This window comes from Notamacropus eugenii, chromosome 1 (genome assembly GCF_028372415.1).
Source record: "Notamacropus eugenii isolate mMacEug1 chromosome 1, mMacEug1.pri_v2, whole genome shotgun sequence".
NCBI classification, from domain to species: domain Eukaryota; kingdom Metazoa; phylum Chordata; class Mammalia; order Diprotodontia; family Macropodidae; genus Notamacropus; species Notamacropus eugenii.
Genome location: NC_092872.1, coordinates 577,660,484 through 577,679,513, shown reverse-complemented (window position 1 = coordinate 577,679,513; position 19,030 = coordinate 577,660,484). Strand labels below are relative to the sequence as shown.

The 19,030-nt window shown below is 37.7% G+C and overlaps 1 protein-coding gene across 2 annotated transcripts in view; it reads left to right on the top strand.

Moving 5' to 3' along the window:
- FERMT1 (FERM domain containing kindlin 1) overlaps window positions 1-11,640 on the top strand; it is a 51,707-nt gene extending 40,067 nt beyond the window's left edge. For both annotated transcript variants that reach the window (XM_072634418.1, XM_072634419.1), the window contains exons 12-15: window positions 142-363; window positions 2,383-2,507; window positions 7,512-7,653; window positions 11,099-11,640. In XM_072634418.1, coding sequence (XP_072490519.1) covers window positions 142-363; window positions 2,383-2,507; window positions 7,512-7,653; window positions 11,099-11,272 — 663 coding nt within the window. In that variant the 3' untranslated portion in view covers window positions 11,273-11,640. The remainder of the gene's footprint in view (window positions 1-141; window positions 364-2,382; window positions 2,508-7,511; window positions 7,654-11,098) is intronic.
- The last annotated feature ends 7,390 nt before the right edge of the window (window positions 11,641-19,030 follow it).

The following is a 19,030-nucleotide window of genomic DNA, read 5'->3' as shown; positions in this document are numbered from 1 at the left end:
GGCAATACTACCATATCTTTATGACATATAGAAAGAATAGTCACTGATGAGAACAAAGTCTTTGGTGGCGGTGGGGGAAACTGCTACTAAAGTACACTTTATATGATGGTATTTTAGGGTCCTGTCATGTTTGTATTATAGGAAAATCAGTATGCCAGATGGATGGCTGCCTGCATCTTAGCTTCAAAAGGCAAAACTATGGCAGATAGCTCCTATTGGCCCGAAGTAAACAACATTCTTTCATTTCTGAAGATGAAAAACCGAAATGCAAGTTCACAGTCACCTTCTGATTCTGACTGCATGGATATGAAACCAGAATGCTTTGTGTCACCTCGGTGTGCAAAGAAATATAAATCTAAACAGGTAATTCTAACATTGGTAGAGGTATCACATTGTTAGCACAGCCTCGGGCCCCTGGATCTTCACCTCAGAAAATTTAGACGATTCAGAAATTTAATATATGCTGTCACTAAGTAAAATAGAAGGACGTAAGGGAAACTCAAACTCAGACATTAGCCAAGGAGAGGGAGAAAGGAATTTGGGGTGGAATGAAGGCTGTTCAGTTTTCTCTTTTTTCTGCTGACATCCTCTCAGGAATTCCCCCCTCTGATATGCCCCTCCCTGGGACTTTCCTTTCCCTCTTTCCATTCCAAGTAGAGTAGCTTTTCTCCTGAGCTCTTTCCATAAGCAGTGATATTTTCCCCCAGGTAAGGGTGACTAATTTGCTGAGGCTTCTCTGGTGTAGTAGAAAGGCACTGGACCTCAAACCCTATAGGTTGGACTAAATGACCTCCAAGGTACCTTTCAGCTTTTAGATTCTGTCCCCTAAGGCACCAGAATAACTAATTCTATCTCCTACTAAACTGAATTTATCTTAATTATTGTATTATTTATACATTTTGAAGTATAGCTTGTTTGAAGGCCCCTTTTGACTATGGGAACAAACAGTTCAGGCTACTTTCACCAACTAATAGACAAATCCTTGATTATCTTCTAGAAACAGTCCTGTCCTGTTAAGAAATGACCCTTTCTTGTCAATAATCTTTACCCTTGCCCCCATTTGGCTTGAAGTGCACATTTATTTCTATTTCCTTTCTATTAATTTCTATTTCTATTAACTAGTGAATAAAATCCAGACTCCTCAGCCTCAGATCATGTTTATCTTATTTTATAACACTCCCTTTCACATTATGTGTCTGCCAGTAAGAGTACTCCCTCCAGATCTATCCTCCCCTTTTCCATCTTCTTACTTGTGCATACGTGTCTGGAATGCTTTCTCAACTTCTCCAGCCCATCCCCCAGTCTTATCCCATAGAAATCTCATTGTTCCTTCAAGGTCATATGCCCTGTGCTGGTCATCACACTGTGGTTAGACTGCTCAACAAAACACAACATTTCAATGAAAATTGTTTTCTATCTTTAATTTTTCCACAACCGTCTGTTCTTAACGTGAGGAAAATAACAATGATATTTGTGTAGGAATTTACAGTTTGAAAAAATACTTTCACATACATTTGATCCTCAAAACAACCTTCTTGTAAGGTAAGATGGACAGATATTATTATCCTTGTATGGCAGGGAGATATGCAGGTGGCTTACTTGGCAACGGTCATATAATCAGTAACTCAATCCAAAAAGTATTTGTTAAAGCACCTGCTATGTGCAAGGTGTTGGGTGATACAAAGACAAAGTGAAACAGTCCCTCGAAAATGAAGGGCCCTCAACGAAACTCTCTTTTAATCTGCATACTACATGAAATATTTTCAAGACTAGAAAAAAGAAGGCAATTTCCAAAATCTTTTCTATATTTTTAAGAGTTCAAAGTCCTTTCAAATATGGTTCCGATTCCAAAATATGAATGGCTGCTTCATAGGACTTCTCTGGCTTCCAGGTTTGCATTCTCTTGCTACAAATGGTTGATCACATCAGGTCTGGAAACTCCAAGTCCCAAAATTATATCCCTATGTACCTACCAATTTGTATACTTGGGACTAGAACCCGAGAATTCTAACTCTAAGTCCAAGGCCACACTAACATCCAAGACTTCAGCCAAGAACTCTTCCAGGATGCAGAAGAGAATATGGCTTAACAAATGACAGTTCCATCTGAGCAGGTCAGCAGCTATGTAAAAGAAAGTGAGAGCAGTAACACTATGAAAACCCATAGTGAGACATCATCAGGACTTACCTATCTGATCAGTAGATAATAACTTCCAGTATGAACTCTGATTTCAGTGTCTTAAAATAATAAAGAATGAACAAGTGGTTTTAGGATCATTCCTGGGATTCTTGTGATCCTTGAAGAGTATCCTAGAACTAATGATGAAAGTGACAGCCATTAAGGAGTCTTCAAGTGTTGTCAGACCATTCTCATTGTTTCTAGTTGGCAGCTCGAATTCTGGAAGCCCACCAGAATGTGGCACAAATGCCGCTAGTTGAAGCTAAGCTCCGTTTTATCCAAGCATGGCAGTCCTTACCAGAATTTGGGCTCACGTACTACATTGTCAGGTAATAACGTTCTTTATTTTCTTTCTTTCTTATATACTTTGATTTTAGATAACCTATTGGGAATTTGGTTTATTTTCCATTGGGACAAATTTCTATTCTACCCTTTTACTAAGAGTCAAACCTTTTTTGGCAATTCACAGAACTCTTCTGTGTGATAAAATAAAGCATCCAGGGCATCAGAATCTTGAAATGGCAGTTAAAAGTTAGAAATGGTCTAATTTTTCTTAAAGAAGCCTGATATCTAAAAGGTACACAGGAAGGAGAGTCCAGTCTCTTAGTTTCCTTAAAGCAAATGGTAGCTCCTCACTATCTTATTGATTCACTACTTATGGAATTGAATTTGATCCTCACAGCATGGCAGAGAAGACGCTGTACAGTAGACAGGGCATTCTTATTTCATGGTATGGCTTTACACAGTATTCTAGGGACTTTATTTCCATTCTAGCCATGTGAAGTATCAGTAAAAAAACGATACTTCTTAAAATTTACTTTTTACTATAGGCTTATCAGTCACTGACAAAAACCTTTCATTGTACAAGGAGCAACAAATGAGAATTGTGACTTTGAAGACTCTTATTTGTAATTTGGTTTTTAAGAAATATTGTGGTTCACTCATGTCAATAGTGTCTGACTCTTCATGACCCCATTTGGGGTTTTCAAAGATGCTGGTTTGTCATTTCCTGCTCCAACTCATTTTACAAATGAGGAAACAAAAGCAGACAGAGTTAAGTGACTTGCCCAGTGTCACACAGTAAGTGTCTGAAACCAGACAGTTCAGGAAGATGAGTCTTCCTGACGTCAGGCCCCAAACTATATCAACTGCGCCACCTAGCTGTCCTAAAAAATGTACATGCGTACTATTTAACAGGATCACTATTTGTGTTTTCCTTGTATACCACTTTTTTCTGACTTTAAAAATGTTTTATCGATGTTTTTTGGCATATTCATTATTATCCATGAATCTGCCTTCTCCTTCCAAAAAAAAATCATCCCCTCTAATAAATGTATATATAATCAGATGGTCACAATATGACTTTTTCCAACCAGACAGAGCATGGTCTTAGAAGTGAACTTTGGAGCCAAAATGGATTATGTACTATAGAATAGCAGAATTGGAGAATTGGAACTGGGTCCTGGAAAACAAGTAGGCCAGAGTTTCTTAACCTAGGACTGGTGAAATTGTATTTTTTAAAAAAATTTAAAAAAAATTTTTTTTTTAAATTTAAAAAAAAAATACATTTTCATAATTATATTTCAGTATAATTGGTTTCCTTTATAATCTTACATATTTTATTATATGCATTTAAAAGCATTATTCTGAGGAGTCCATATGCTTCACCAGACTGCCAAAGGGGGTTCTATGGCACAAAAAAAGTGAAGAACCTTTAATCTAGTCTAACCTATACCCGTATTACGTGGACTCTAAACTGTTTACCACCCTAGTTGGTCCCTATGGACACTTTCTACCTTATCCTCATCCTTATTAAACTGTCACCTTGAATTGAACAGAATCTTCCCGATGAGGTCTGATGAGGGCACAGCAAGTATAGTGGATCACCTCCTTATTTCTTGAAACAATGCCTCTCTCATTAGCTTAAGATTTTATTAGGATTTTGTTTGTATCACACTGTACCAGGTCACATTCACAAGCAGACCACTAAAACACACCTACTTATTGTTGTTATTTTAAGTTATTTTTTAAGATATGTTATTTGAAGATAAGCTGCCGTGTAATGATACCTTCCATCCTATATTTGAATCCAAATGTAAAACTTTATAACTATTTAATTTCGTTTTATTGGATTCAGTCCAACCTGTCAACCTTTCAGCCAGTATCCTATATGTTAGCTATCCAAATTTTGTCAACTGTGAGTTATTTATTGCATTGCTCAGCTAATCAGTAAAAATCTTGAATAGCACAAACCCAAGCACAGACCTCTGGGATACTACTGGAAACCTGCCTTGTGGACATTCAGCCATTAACATCTCCTCTTTGAGTCTGGTTGTTCATTCATTTCTGAATCTATCAAATTATATAATCATCTATTCCATATTTTTCCATTTCCACAAGAATGGTATATAGTACTTTTTGAAATGTTTTCTAAAATCTAGATAAATTGAATCTATTGCATTCCCTTCATTTAATACTTTAATAACCCTGTCATAAGAGGAAATTAGGATAATATGGCATGAATTGTTCTTGACGAAATCACACTAGTTCCTCGTAATCACAGCTTCCCTTTCTAGCGATTCATAAACCGTTCCTTTAATGATCTAGTCCCAAATTTTTCAAGGAATTGAATTTAAGTTTACTGGGCAGTGATTTGGCAGACTTTGTTCTTTTTCTCTGTTTTGAAAATAAGGACAGCACTTGTTCTTCTCAAATCTAGTGGCACCTCTCCCATTGTCCGCCATCTTTAAATTCTTCCCAACAGTGGTTCAGCAGTTATATCTGCCAGCTCTTTCAGAAACCAAGGATGCAGTTCATTTGGGCCAAAGGACTTGAATTCATTGAGAGCTCTCTTACTAACTCATGATTTCTCTTGGTTATCAACTCTGTTACCCATTCTTGTTTTTTTTTGAATGCAAAAGTCTTTCTCCTTGGCAGAGATAAGAAAAGCAAAATGGAAGTTGAGCAGCACTGCCTTGTCTCTGCTGCCAGTTACTTATCCTCTGATACACCCCCAAGAAGAAGTACTTTCCTAACTTTGATCCTCCCTTTTCTTAAAAAAAATGTTTTCAGCTTCTCACAGTTCGAGCTTCTCCTAGTCACCCTCTGTTAACTGAACCTGCTTCTCTCTTCCGCACTTTTCCTCATTTTAAAACTCATTGGTTTGGTGAGGTCCCTCCAGATCCACTCTTTGGCCAAATCCTGTTTTTCCTCCTCATCGGAATTCTTTGTTTTTATGACTCCAGAATTTCATTTTTGAATATCCCATCTCTCTTGGACTGACTTCCTCTGTATAATTTTATCAATTTGAAACTATTCTTCCTCCGAACCCTTTGAGATTTGCTTTCCCAAAATCCAGGTTGAATGTTAGATCAGGCCCCAGTTGCTCTCTCTTGGTACTCACAAATTCTTAACTCTGGGAGTCTCCTCAGTGTTACCTCATTTTCACCCCAACTCCAAATGTATGCATTCCCCTTATCTAAGAGATGAGAAAATTGCAGCTCAGTTATTTGGCCATTCTTAAACGTTTCCCACTTTTCCTCAGTTTTTGTTGGCACTGAATGGCCCGAGGGAATGGGCTGTGCAAAGTATGATGCATTGTGTTCAGACCCAAGGCTGCTGGGAAGTTGCATAATGCCTGAGGCTAGCTCACTGCCAGAAACACCTGATTCATTACGTAATTGATTTTTAGTTAATTTTTGGTCATTGTGCATTCAGAAACCTTTCACTGTTGTCAAATTTATCACGACCCACAGTTTAAGAAGCACTGATAGATAGTAGCAAAAATGAGATTAAGACAGAACCTAAATCTCAACTCCCAGTTTACTGTTCTTTACTTTTCACTAATATGACCTCCCTAAGGTTTAAAAAAAAGGCAGCTAAATCCTGTAGAAATGCCTACCTTTATGAAGTAGGTTCTGTTGCTAAAAAGGTATGTGCTTTTGAAAGTTGAATCATATATTTAAAGAAATCCAATGATTACTACTGTAAACAAGTAGTTGCCCTATCATTTGTCTCGTCCTATAATGGAAAAAGCACTAGATTGGAATTCAGGGGAACCTAGATTCTAGTAGTGGCCAGTCTACCTCTTTAGGACTGAGTTTCCTGTCATGTAAAATGATGAGGTTTGGCTAGATTATCATTATCTTCATTTTGGGTCCAAAAGTACATTATTCAATGAAAAATCTGGCTATTCAAGTCCTGGCTTTGCATAAAGCATAATCTACATATGTTTAATGTGACTTCATCCTTTGCCTTATCTGTAACAACTCTCCCCTCACAGGGATAGTTAGAGGGGATCTATGCCTGTCCTGTTTCGTTTAGTTCTCATCTTCTTTTCCCTTGACTCTAAATTACAGTTGGAAAAGAAAGAAATAACCCATTTTTAACTCATCCCAGAAATAATAGTGAGCCTGTTCCCTTATTTGGCTATGTTCCTTTAGAGGGGAACTAATCCCGAGGTAGTTATCCTACTAGCCCAAAGAAAATATCCCCTGGCTTTCTGTTCCTCCAACTAGTCCTTTCTTCCCGAACTGTTTCCCTTATCCTTTCTTTTGCCTCCCCTACCCATTCACTACCTTTCTCCCACCACACGTGGTCTGCTACTGTTTTGGAGAATTAACGTACCTTGATTTGGTGATTAATATAATGTAATAATGTACCCTGACAGACTCTTAAGTGCAGTGGTTTTATGATTATCAAACTTCCCAAAAATATCTGAACCAGGAGCATTTATCGTGTTTACACACAATAGTATTCAGACACAAGTAAGAGCTGCTGCCACTGAGCTAAAGATTCTGTACCCCATACTATATAGTTTTCTGTTTTGCCAACAGAAGGAAAGTGGAAACTGGAAAGTGAGACAGTTACATATACTAGAAATGTAGACACACAGAAAGGTAAAAAGGTGAGACTGAAGAAATATTATGGCATATACCATAAGAAAAAGAGCTCAGTTACACTTCATTTAATACTATTTTTTTTCTTATGTGTACTTGAATTTCCACTGCACTTCTTTCCTCTGATATGAATTTGAAGGGGGAGGGGTAATGGCATTTGACATCTGGTCTTGTGTGCCATCAAGGAATGAATTTGTAATTCAGTGTCATTCTTTCTCATATATTTTATACAACAAAAAGGCATGCTTCACTACGACTTGCTGATGAACTATCTCAGCCTTTTGTAATCCCAGTGAAATGCTTTAGAAATATATGTAGCTCATTTGTCTTTTCCAAAGACAGACTTGAGTAAGAATCATTTATCTAAAGTTCCTCTGTTACAAAATAATTTCCAATTGGATCTTACCCTCTTAATGAATACAATCATTTTTCCAGGTTTAAAGGAAGCAAGAAAGATGATGTTCTTGGAGTCTCATATAATAGGTTAATCAGGATAGATACAGCCACAGGAGATCCAATTACAACATGGAGATTTGCAAATATGAAACAGTGGAATGTAAACTGGGAAATCCGTCAGGTAAAAATGATTTTTCTCTTCTCTTCTAAACAGATATAGGTCCTGTGACTATATGTTATTCCAGAGAACCATAGATGGCTTTTAAAAGAAGGAACTTCTGTTTTAAAAGCTAACCACAAAGGTCTTGTAATTGTATGTAAAATAATCACATTTAATCCTGGGCAATTTTTTAAACATGTGGAGATCAAAAAATAACTGAACTGACATCATATTTTGAACGTATAGAATTCCTGGCTTCCTAAAATTGCTGAGCTGAGCTGAGCTGAGCATGATATTTAATTTTCATTCATTCAGTATAAGCTTATGAAAAAGCTTAGATTCATCATTTCACAAAGATGAATACAAGATGTGTAACTGACATAAAACCAATCTTAAAGAACATGTTCTTGAGTAGCTGCCAACTGATTCTTTTGTCTTGAGCCTTAAGCCCCATTTGTCTACCTAAAAATAATTTTGCTTATGAAAGAAAAAATCAGTTAAAGACTGGTTTGCACAGATTGGAAAAGATAACCTGTTAACACTACAAACCCATAATCTTTAGGCCTTAATACAGAATCAGGGCATTTCAGAATGAATGACAAAATCTCACAGATGGAAGGTAAGATGTATCTGACCATGAATCTAATCAACAACACATTGAAGTGGGCATCCATCCATCCATCATATGAAGGCTTCCAGCACAGGGGAAGGCTCTGTACTTCTGGAGACCCACTACTTTGAAACAACTCTAAATGTTAGAGAAAACTTTGTTTCTTTTCCTCAAATCTAAATTCCTATCTTTGCAGCTTCTACCTGTTGCTTCTTGTTTTGCCATCAGAGCCAAGCAGAACAAATCTAATTGTGCCGTGTGATAGCTCTTAGATATCTGTTTGCAGCTATCATGTTCGCCCTGAGTCTTCACTACTCCAGACTATACCTTGTCAATTCCATCAATTGATCCCAATATGACGTAATCTTGAAGCCCTCCACCATCTTGGTTGCCTTCCTCTAGATACTTTCTGATTTATCAATTGTTATTATTATTGTTAATAAAATGAGGAGCCCAGAACTAAACAGAATGTTTCACATGTGGTCTGATGAGGCAGAATGCAATAGGACTATCACTTCTGTATTCTGGGACACTTTGTCATTCTTAATGTTTTCTCAGTTCAAACTAGCTTTCTTGGATGCCATGTCATATTGTTGACTCATATTAAGCTTTCAGTCCTCTAAAATCCCCAGATATTTTTCAGGTGAACTTCTCTCTAGATATAATTCCCCCATCTTATATATCAAACATCTTATATATTTGATTTTTTTTAAAACCAAGAATAAAACTTCATATGTTTTTCAGTTGTTGTTCAGTCGTGGCCAACTCTTTATGACCCTATTTGGGGTTTTCTTGGCAAAGATACTGGAGTGGTTTGCCATTTCCTCCTCCAGCTCATTTTACAGATGAGGAAACTGAGGCAAATAGGGCTTAGTGAATTGCCCAGGGTCACATAGCTAGCAAGCATCTGAGGCCAGATTTGAACTCAGGAAGATTAGTCTTCCTGACTCCAGGCCAGGCACTCTATCCACTGTGCCACCTGGCTGTGTATATTCATGTATTCATTCAATTTAAATTTATCTCAGATTTAGCACAACACTCTATCTAGCCTGTCAAGGTCTTTCTGAATCCTGGCTCTGTCATCCAGCATGTTAGCTCTGCTTCCCCAGTTTTGTGTCATCTATAAAATTGTTTCTTTCTTAAGCATGCTATCTCTTCCTCTATCCAAGGCAATGCCAAAATGTTAAATAGCACAGGACCAATTACAGATCCCTGGAGCACTCCACTGTCTACCTCTTTCTGTTAAATCATTATTCTTTGGGTGTAGCTATTCAATCACTTTTAGATGCTCCTAAACATACCATCATATATCCTAATTTTTTCTTTTTCCATGAGAATAGTGTAAGAGACTTTGTCAAAAACATTTTTGAAGTCTGGGTCAATTATATGTACAGGATTCTCTTGATCTACCAATATAGTAACCTATCAAAAAAAAAAGGAAATCAGTTTAGTCTGAAATGGTATGTTTTTGAAACTCTTCTTCCTGTCTAGGATCATTGCTTCCTTTTCTTTATGTCATTAACCACTCCTTCAACAATGGCATACCAAAATTTTTCAAAAACTTAAAATCAAGCTCATTAGCTTACGCTCTGTAGACTCTGTTTTCTTCTCTTTCTTTGAAAATTAGAATACTAGTTTTTCTGTTACTCCTGATTGTATACTCTAGGGATATTTTTATTCAATATTTTTCAGTTCAAGGATTATTCTCTTTGTCAGAGAAAACATAACATTGTAGTGCCTTGACATTACAGTCTTTCAGAAATCAATGACAGTTGTTTAGGATGACATCCTGCAGTTCATTCAGTAACCTAGTTCATTTGGGACTGGTGACTTGAATCCTGAGCATTTAGCACAGTGCTTGGCACATAATAAGTGTTTAATAAATGCTTTTTCATTCAATTAGATTTGTAAGACTATATGTAAATACATTCTTACAACCCATGTTATGTCCTACCCATTGACAGTTTATCATAATATTTAAAGCTTTAATCCAGAAACCCAAATCCCCATTGTCATGAAGCCATCTTAATCAGCCGTTCACCTCCCAAATAGACTTTTTTTCTACTTTTGAAGTACTTACCTTTGATTAGCAGCAGTGATTTTTAAAAAATACCATCTGTGCCCAAGATTTCATACTCTGATCTTCCTTTGTCTTTGAATAACTCTGTAAAAAGCACCTTCACCCTTCCAGTAAAAATCTATGAGTATGGTATTGGGAGAACATTGGACCAAAAGTCAAAAATCCTAGGTTCTGATTCCAGTTCTGTTCCTATGTGATCTTGGACAGTTAGTCAGAAAGCATTTACTAAGCACCTGTTATGTGCAGTACTGTGCTGAGCAAGCCACATAACTTTTCTCCATCTCCATTTTAATAGCTGAAATGGAGAACTCAGACTATGTGGTCTCTTAAGTGTCTTCTACCATCTTTAAAAATTTTCAAAATATCTCTCTTGCTCTTTATTAATTGTGATATAAACTTACCTCCTGTAAAGAGAAGACCTCCTTCATTCATGGGTTGCCTTGCAATATAGGGACTCCTTGGACAATATTTGTGTCTCGTAGCATTCAATCAGCAAGTACTGATTAAAGGCCAACTTTAGAATTATCTGTTCCAGTGACTTTCAGGATTTATTTCTCTAAAAGTTTCTACCACAAGAGGGCACCAAATGAGCAGTCATTCCCTTGTCTTTTTTTTTTTTTTAAGCTAAGCCAGTTCTTAAATTGTTTGTAGACTATTTATTTTACAAAAAACCAGAGTCAAAATGATCGTTAACAGCAGGTTGAATTATAACATATGATTTCCCATCTGTATGTGTAGATTTTTTTCTTACTTGTGCTCTACATTTTTTTTTCTAGGTTACCATAGAGTTTGATCAAAATTTAACTATCGCTTTCACTTGCCGAAGTGCAGATTGCAAGATAGTACATGAATATATTGGTGGCTATATCTTCTTATCTACCCGCTCGAAAGACCAGAATGAAACACTTGATGAAGAGCTCTTCCACAAATTAACAGGAGGTCAGGAGTGAAATACTGACTTGGTTGACCTTTGCAAACAGAACAGCCCTATCATGGTTTTTGGTTTTTTGTGGGTTTTTTTTTTAATCCTTTGACTCTTCCTGACTGATAGAATAATATAACAAAGACAGTATAAATCCTGGAATATTTCCCATGCTAAATCCCTAGCGACATCTCTCCTTCCCTCTTTTGTTATCAGTCACTTGAATCCATGTCTTTTTTGAGGCCAAACACATACCCTTCCTCCCTGAAGCTGTTTTCTGTGGTGGAATTACTTGAACCTGAATATTATAGCCTAACGTTTGACTTCAGCCCTAAAGTGGCAGCAGACTAATGGAGAAAGAAGATGCTGATAAAGTAAAGCAGTTCTTATACAGACTGAGAAGCAGATTCTTTGGTATCATTCCTGTGAGATATCCTGAGATGATCCCATCAAAGATTCTGTCTAATTCCCAGAGGAACTAGAATTTACCAACAATTTTGAGTGATATGTTTTCATTTTCTGAAGCTAGAAAATGAAAAGAAAATTTAGAATTCAGGAGTAATACATAGAGAATCAAATTCTCCCATGCCTAATTCTCCCTTGACTACAGACCCAAGTGAGCAAATCAGGAAACATCTTTCAGCCTCCAGGTACAAGCCTCAAGATTTAAGGCCTCACTTGACACTTGGGCCCTAGGACCATCTGGTTCATGTAGTAACAAACATATTAGAAACATTTTCTTTTGACACAAACTGGTAATTTGACCATAACCCTGGCACTCTCAAACTTCAGTAAGTATCTTTGAAGTATCAAGCCTCCTAATATTTCAGTTTGTGGAATAGAATTAAAATATTTAAAGTATATATAGCTAGTCTGTTTGTCACAAAGGACAAGTTGTACATAATTTCCTAAAGTAAGACCTTGGTTTCAACTGAATTATCTGATATTTCCCTCTTGTCTGTCATTTCTATAATAACTTTCACAGATGTTGATGGATTTTGACCAAATTTTGTCTACAACAAAGAATGTCAGGATAAACTTCAAGTTCCATTTATGGGTTCTTGGCTATCGCAAAAGAGATAGTGGCAGTCAAATGAAATCTTCCAAATGAGTTATTTGTACTCAGTAGAGATGCACTTTACAAAAGCATTAGTCTAAATTTAGACTACTCATTGTCCTCTTAGAGTATCAGATTTCTAAATAGACACATCAAGTCAGAAGGTCAATAAGCAATTGTTAATCACTTACTGTATGCCTAGTACTGAACTAAATGCTATATGCAGCTCACTTGTCCTGTGTAAAGCTATTTGAGTCCATATTTTCCATAACCATTGCCATAAAACTTTAAAACTACTTGCTCTTCTGTCTACATTAGATGGGGAAATATACATTTAATTTCTTTTACATGGATGGGTACAAGAACTAGATGTAAGACCTGTGATTTCCTTGATAGAGAGAACTTCTAGTGAGGAAATTCTATCAGCCAGTGTAGACTGACCTTGTACCTCCCTCTGCAACTAAGTTTTTAAATTCTGATTTTAACAAATGCCAAATAAAATGAGCATTTCCTTATACTTAGCAGATCAGAGAAAAGATTTTGCATGTAACTGCACATCTCTTGTATACAGTAAGTATGCTTTTCTTTTAAAATATCTAATAACAATTCTGCGTTTACAGGCTTAGAGTTGAATGGAACACACTAAGAGGTTAAGTGTTAGAGTCATATAGGCAGTTAAGTGTTAGAGGCAGTTCTTGAACCCAGATCAACCTGGCAGCAAGGTTGACTTTCTGATGCTGCCTCTGTACTTTTTAACTACAGTAATAAAATACACAAAGTTTGTATGGCATTTTTTTTGGTCAGTATCGTTCCAGACTAATTGACCCTTTCCCATACAGTTGTCTATATGCTAAGGTAAGTTATACCATTGCTTTCTCTGTTACAAAGAGAGCTCAGCTTTCTGATTCTCTCATCATTCCCCACAACTCCAGAATGACCGCCATTTCTCGACTATCCATGAAAAGAAAAGTTATATTGATAATCTGTGCAATTAAGGATAACTGAAAACACTAGTTTTCATAAATTTCAACCTACTTATGATGTCAAAAAAATGAAATTGCACTCCAATTCTTTCCTAGTCCTGTTTCTACCTTTGAGAAGAAATAGAAACAACCAGGGTAGACACTGAAAGCCTGGAAATAGCAATTTCATAGTGAACTATAGAGGCTGAAGTCAACAGGATCATAAACTCCAAGCTTTCATAAATAAGGTGATCATTCTTATACAGTCTGCCCTAGTCAGAACAACTTAGGAGGCAGAGATGAGGGACAACATTATGGCATGAGAAACAGCCAGTGAAAATGCCAAGAGTCAGAAGATGGAGTGTCTTGTACAAGGGAGAGCAAGGAGGCCAGTGATAGATTTTGAAGTACATAGAGGCATAAATTGTTAGAAGACTGAAGAGGCAAGAAAGAGCCACATTATGAAGGACTTTAAAAGCCAAGCAGAGGACTTTATATTTGTTCCTTAGGTGGAAGAAGAGAAGTAAACATTTAAGTGTTGCATGCACTGTATTAAGTATTTTAGAAATATCTCTCTTGGTTCTTACAATAACCCTGTGAAGTAGGTGCTATTAGTATTCTCATTTTACAGATGAAGAATCTGAGGCAGAAAGGTTGCAACTTGTCCAGTCACATGTCAACCAGGAAGTGTCTGAGTCAGAATTTGAACTCGGTCTTCCTAACTGCAGCCCCAGAGTTCAAATCTCAACCACCTAGCCGCCTGTAATAAAGAGCTACTGTAGTTTATTAAATATCTAGGTGATGTGGTCAGATCTGCGCTTTACTTAGTTCAGGATGGACTGAAGTGTGGAGAAGCTAGGAGCAGGGAGACCAGCCTGGAGACTATTGCAATAGTTCAGACCTGTAGCAATGAAGACTCAGATCAGAGGAGTGAAAGGGGCGTATATAAGGGGTTGTCATGAAGATAGAAATGACAGGACTTGGTGACTGATTAGATATGGGGAGTGAGAGAGAAGATGGCCCCTAGGTTGTGAGCCTGAGTGAGAGAGGACACCCTCAACTATAATAGAATTTAGACAGTAAAGAGGTGTAGGTGGGGAAAGATGACTGGAGTCTAGTTAGTCCAGAAGCAGAAAGCCAAGAAAGGTATTAAGCTCTGGGAACACAAAATAGCCGAAGGACAATGCCTATCCTCAAGGAATTTAATTTCTAATAGGGGGAGAACAACACATAAAAGGAAACTGAAAGGGGTTGGAAGGAGACAAGCTGTCTGGTGGGGTGGAAGGGACTTCAGGTAAGGAAAGTTAAGAGTATAGCCTAAAGAAGAATGAGATCTAGCTGACCTGGGTACCTTCCTTAACTGGAGTTGGGGGAGGAGCACAGGATCCTTCTAGTGTGAGAATTCTGAGGCTGACGTGGGCTTCCATAATGAAAAGGCAGTGGAACTGCTGAGTATAGCAGTTTACACCACATGACAAGATACAGGCTGTTGACTGACAATCAGTTTCCTTGTATGCTCTTTACAATACTATCACTGAGTGTGGGGACCTACCATCTCAGGTTCTCTAAACAAAAACTATCTTTTAGAGGGAAAAGGGCAGGGCCAAGGTTAGGACTGGATCAATAGGTCAGAGAATCATCTGCATAGAGATTATAATTGAATCCGTGGAAGCAGATGAGATCACCAAGTGAAATAGCACAGAGAGAAAAGAGAAAAGAACCCAGGACAGAGTGAGGGAGTGGTTACATGGCCAGCAGGTGTGATGTGGATGAAGATCCAATAACCGAGGCTAAGGAGTTGTCAGGCTGGTAGAAGGAACGGGAGAGAGCAGCAGCATGAAAACCTAGAGATGAGACCATCAAGAATGGGATGATTGACAGCAAGAAGAATGAGGCATTAGATTTAAGAGATCAGCAGTTACTTTACAGGAAGCAGTTTCAGTTGAATGATGGAATCTAGAGTTTGGAAGAGAATGAGAGGAAAGGAAGTGGTGGCATCGATTGTAGGCACCTCTCTCGGAACTTGGTTACAATACAGGAGAGGTTGAGAACCTTGATTCTCTTCCAAACTCAAACACTAAAATTTTGCCCCCTAAACTCCAACCTAAAATTTTATCATACCCTAAAACTCCACTCTTGGTCCCTTTAGTCTCCTGGGCACTTTTCTCTGGCCATCTCCATCCCTTGAATGTAATCTCTCCTCATCTTCACCTCTTGGCTTCTCTGGTTTTAAGTCTCAACTAAAATCCCACCTTTTCTAGGAACCTCTTAATTCCAGTGCCTTTATTCCGTTGACCGTTTCCTCATTTTCCTGCTTGTAGCTTGCATGTACGTATTTGTTTTTTGTTTCCCTCATTACATTGTGAGCTCTTTGAGGGGAAGACCTCTTGCCTTTCTTCATATTCTCAGCTATGTGCTTGGCACATAGGTGTTTAATAAATGTTTGTTGACTGACTGACTTCTCAAATTCTAAGTCCCGCTTCTAATAAAATTAAAACTCTAATGCTAACCAAAACCTGAACCTTAAATTCTATCCCAAACACTATAGAAGCGTCATGTGTATCTTGACTGCCACCTCACCATTGCCCAGGTATGTGCCCCATCTACAGAATGCAGATTTAGTTTTCTGATAGCATCTCGTGAAAAAAGCAAACAAACACAAAGAAACTGGAAATTAGTGTACTGGGTACTTATACGGAAGCCTGTGTTCTTTTATTGCTAGACAAATAGAGAGGGAACTCTAATTATATAATTATAACCCATAATTATATAATTATGATTAATAACTACCCCAGATTTGCCACTGAGATGCTTTATTAGTCCTAGCAATGCTAAGAATAAAATTAGATATTTACATCCATGATGTTCTCTAACACAAGGTCAGCTTTTGTTTGAAGACCCTCAGCTTTCCTTCCTTCCTCCCCTCCCCCCACCTCCCACTGAGAAGAACCCACCACCTTACTATTTAAGGAAATATACTTGCGGCTCAGATAGAGATGTTTACGTCTCTATGTATACAAACTGGACAACATACTAGAAAATTTCACAAGTTTTTGTGGAGTGAAGCAGATGAGAATCAAGGTCCATTAAAACACCTGCCCCACCCAAACAATAATGATAGGTAGCATACGTACATTCATGTACTACTTATCACTTTATTCATTCCATTATCATTTGATACAATTCCAAGAGGCAAATACTTTTTGTTTTTATCTTGATTTAATGGTGGTGGGAAATCTGGTGAGGAAACTCGCTATTATGCTTTGAAAGCCCAACTACCTCATCTGTTACACAACTGACTAAGCCTTCCTAGCCATTAATTGTTATCTCTGTATAAAAGTTGAAACGGCTTCCATTTATTATTCAGATATATAGGGAAATTTTTTTAACGTGATTTTCAAGAAACTTAGAAGAAAAGTGGTATAAAAATTCAAGGCTCCTTTTTCCTGCTTAAACTGAAGCAAAAGAATGTCTTTGGTCACTGTTTACTTACTCCCACCACACATCAGTTAATACTTCCCCTTAGTAGCTTTTCTTTCTCCTCCTACTGCAATTTAAGCATGGGATTTGACCTATCCAAGTTCAGCCCTTGGGATTCTGGGTTAAGGCAGATTTTTCTGGTAAGAGTCACAACCATAGCAGAGGTACTAGCACTCTTTGGAGGAGAAATCCTAAACTACCATGTAACATCACATCTGTAATGTTTAGGAAGGAGGTTGATAAACTGGAGAACATCCAAAGGAGAGGAATCAAGATGAAAGCCTTTGAGGATTAGTTGAATGAAAGAAACGTGCTTAATTAATATAGAGAAAAAAAGACTTGGGGTGGGGAAGAGGGCGAACATGATATCTGTCTTTAAAGATTTTAAAATTGTGATCTGGAAGAGATGCAGGAAGCTGAGTCATAATAATGAGTGGGAGTTGCAAAGTACTAAATTTAGGCTAAATGTAAGGACAAATTTCTTAAAAATTAGAATCATCCAAAAATGGAGCAAGTAATGGTGGCCTTCAAGTGATGGATGAGGTGAATTACTTTTCTGGTATATTACAGAGGGAATTCTTTCAAAGGTATGGTTTAGACCAGATAGCCAGTGATGTTCTTTCCAACTTTAAATTCTGTGATAATCAATTTCCTGGAGAAGTTAAGATGATGAGAAAGGTGGATTTCCAAGGTCTTTAAAACCAGTCCAAGCACTGAAAGAAAATCCCTTTTTAAAAGAGCCTTATCTGAGCTGTTTTGTCTCATCCTTAGCCTTTTATATGTCATCCACTTTTATCTGTTTCTGTAGTTCCCCACTGATGGTGAAGGAAAGCACTGATCATTCAGTGAACTTATTAGGGCTTGGTCAGCATTGTAAAATTATATGGAGGAGAAGAAATAGTTTAGAGTCAACAGGCTAAACTGTCTTCTGGGCTTTTAACTGGGTATAGAAAAATCCAAACATGAATTACAGAAAATTTCTATGGAATTAAGATATTTTACAAATCCTTTCAAGAGTACTGAGGCAGAATTTTCTAGTTGCCTGACTTGTTCTTTGGGCTCCCTCTGGCCAGGGAAATTCTTTGGAATTCTCCAAATGTGAAGAAGTGAGTGGGTCCCAGTATATTTTATCTCACCTCTACCATGGCAAAAACTCTTTAAATTGTCTTAAATTTTCCATTAATAGGGAAGGTGGTTTTGTGCCAAACCAATAATCTTGTATCTTACCTAATAAATTTCTTGCAGCCACCCCCAAATGCAAGTTGGGGAAGTACCAATGATCTTGGAGTCCAAAGATTGTTTCAGATGTCCTAATTTGGCTACTTAGTTACCTTCCCCCACTTCCACATGCACATACTATTAACAAGGAGCTTTGGTAGAGGAAATGTCTTCCAAGGAGAGTTTCCTAGTGCAGTGAAATCACGACCTCTGTCCGAAAAGGTAAAAAAAATTAGTAAACTATTTCCAGGAGTGTCTTGGCAGTTCTGACTGACTCACTGTATGACCCTTGACGACTCAATCTCTGTTTCTCAGTTTCTTTGACTACAAGGGAGTAAGAAGACACCTTTATTCCATGACTTATGAACAGCCAATTGATACATCCTTCTCATTATGGCATTTATTTCCTGCCTCTTATGTGCTGGGCATTGTACTATGTGCTTACATTCTCTCATTCGATTCTTATAACATCTCTGGGGTTTAGATGCTATTATGCCTTCATTTTATAGTAGGAAAAACTGAAGTAAAGGGAGGTTATGAGAATTTGCCCAGGGCCACACTACTAAGTACCTGAGGCAAGATATGAAGTGAGGTCTTCTTGACTTCTGGCCCAATGTTCCATCCGCTATGCCCCTAGCACTCCCTCTTAGATAAAGGTCTAGTTGGTATCATGTTGTGGTCCAAGGCAGTCCTAGAAGTGGCCATACAAAAATACAAAATAGATGTCATGGTGCCAGTAGAGATGTAATGTGGTGTGGAGCACTGACACAGGACCTGGGGTCAGGAAATCCTGAGTCCAGATATTGCCTCAGAAACTAGTTGTGTGACCTTGCTCAAGTCACTTAACATTTTTCAGCCTCACTCTCGTCATCTGCAAAATGAAGGTGTTGGATTTAATGACCTCCAGCATCCCTTCTAGTGCTAAATCTATGATCATATGGTTTCTCTTAAGCCAGTCCACAAAATAGTTCATGATTAGTGTTGCTCCATCTGGCTTTTCAAGATATTCAATTATTCAAATACCATCTTCCCCTTCTCTCCTTAGAACATTCCATTTCTAAAACGTATA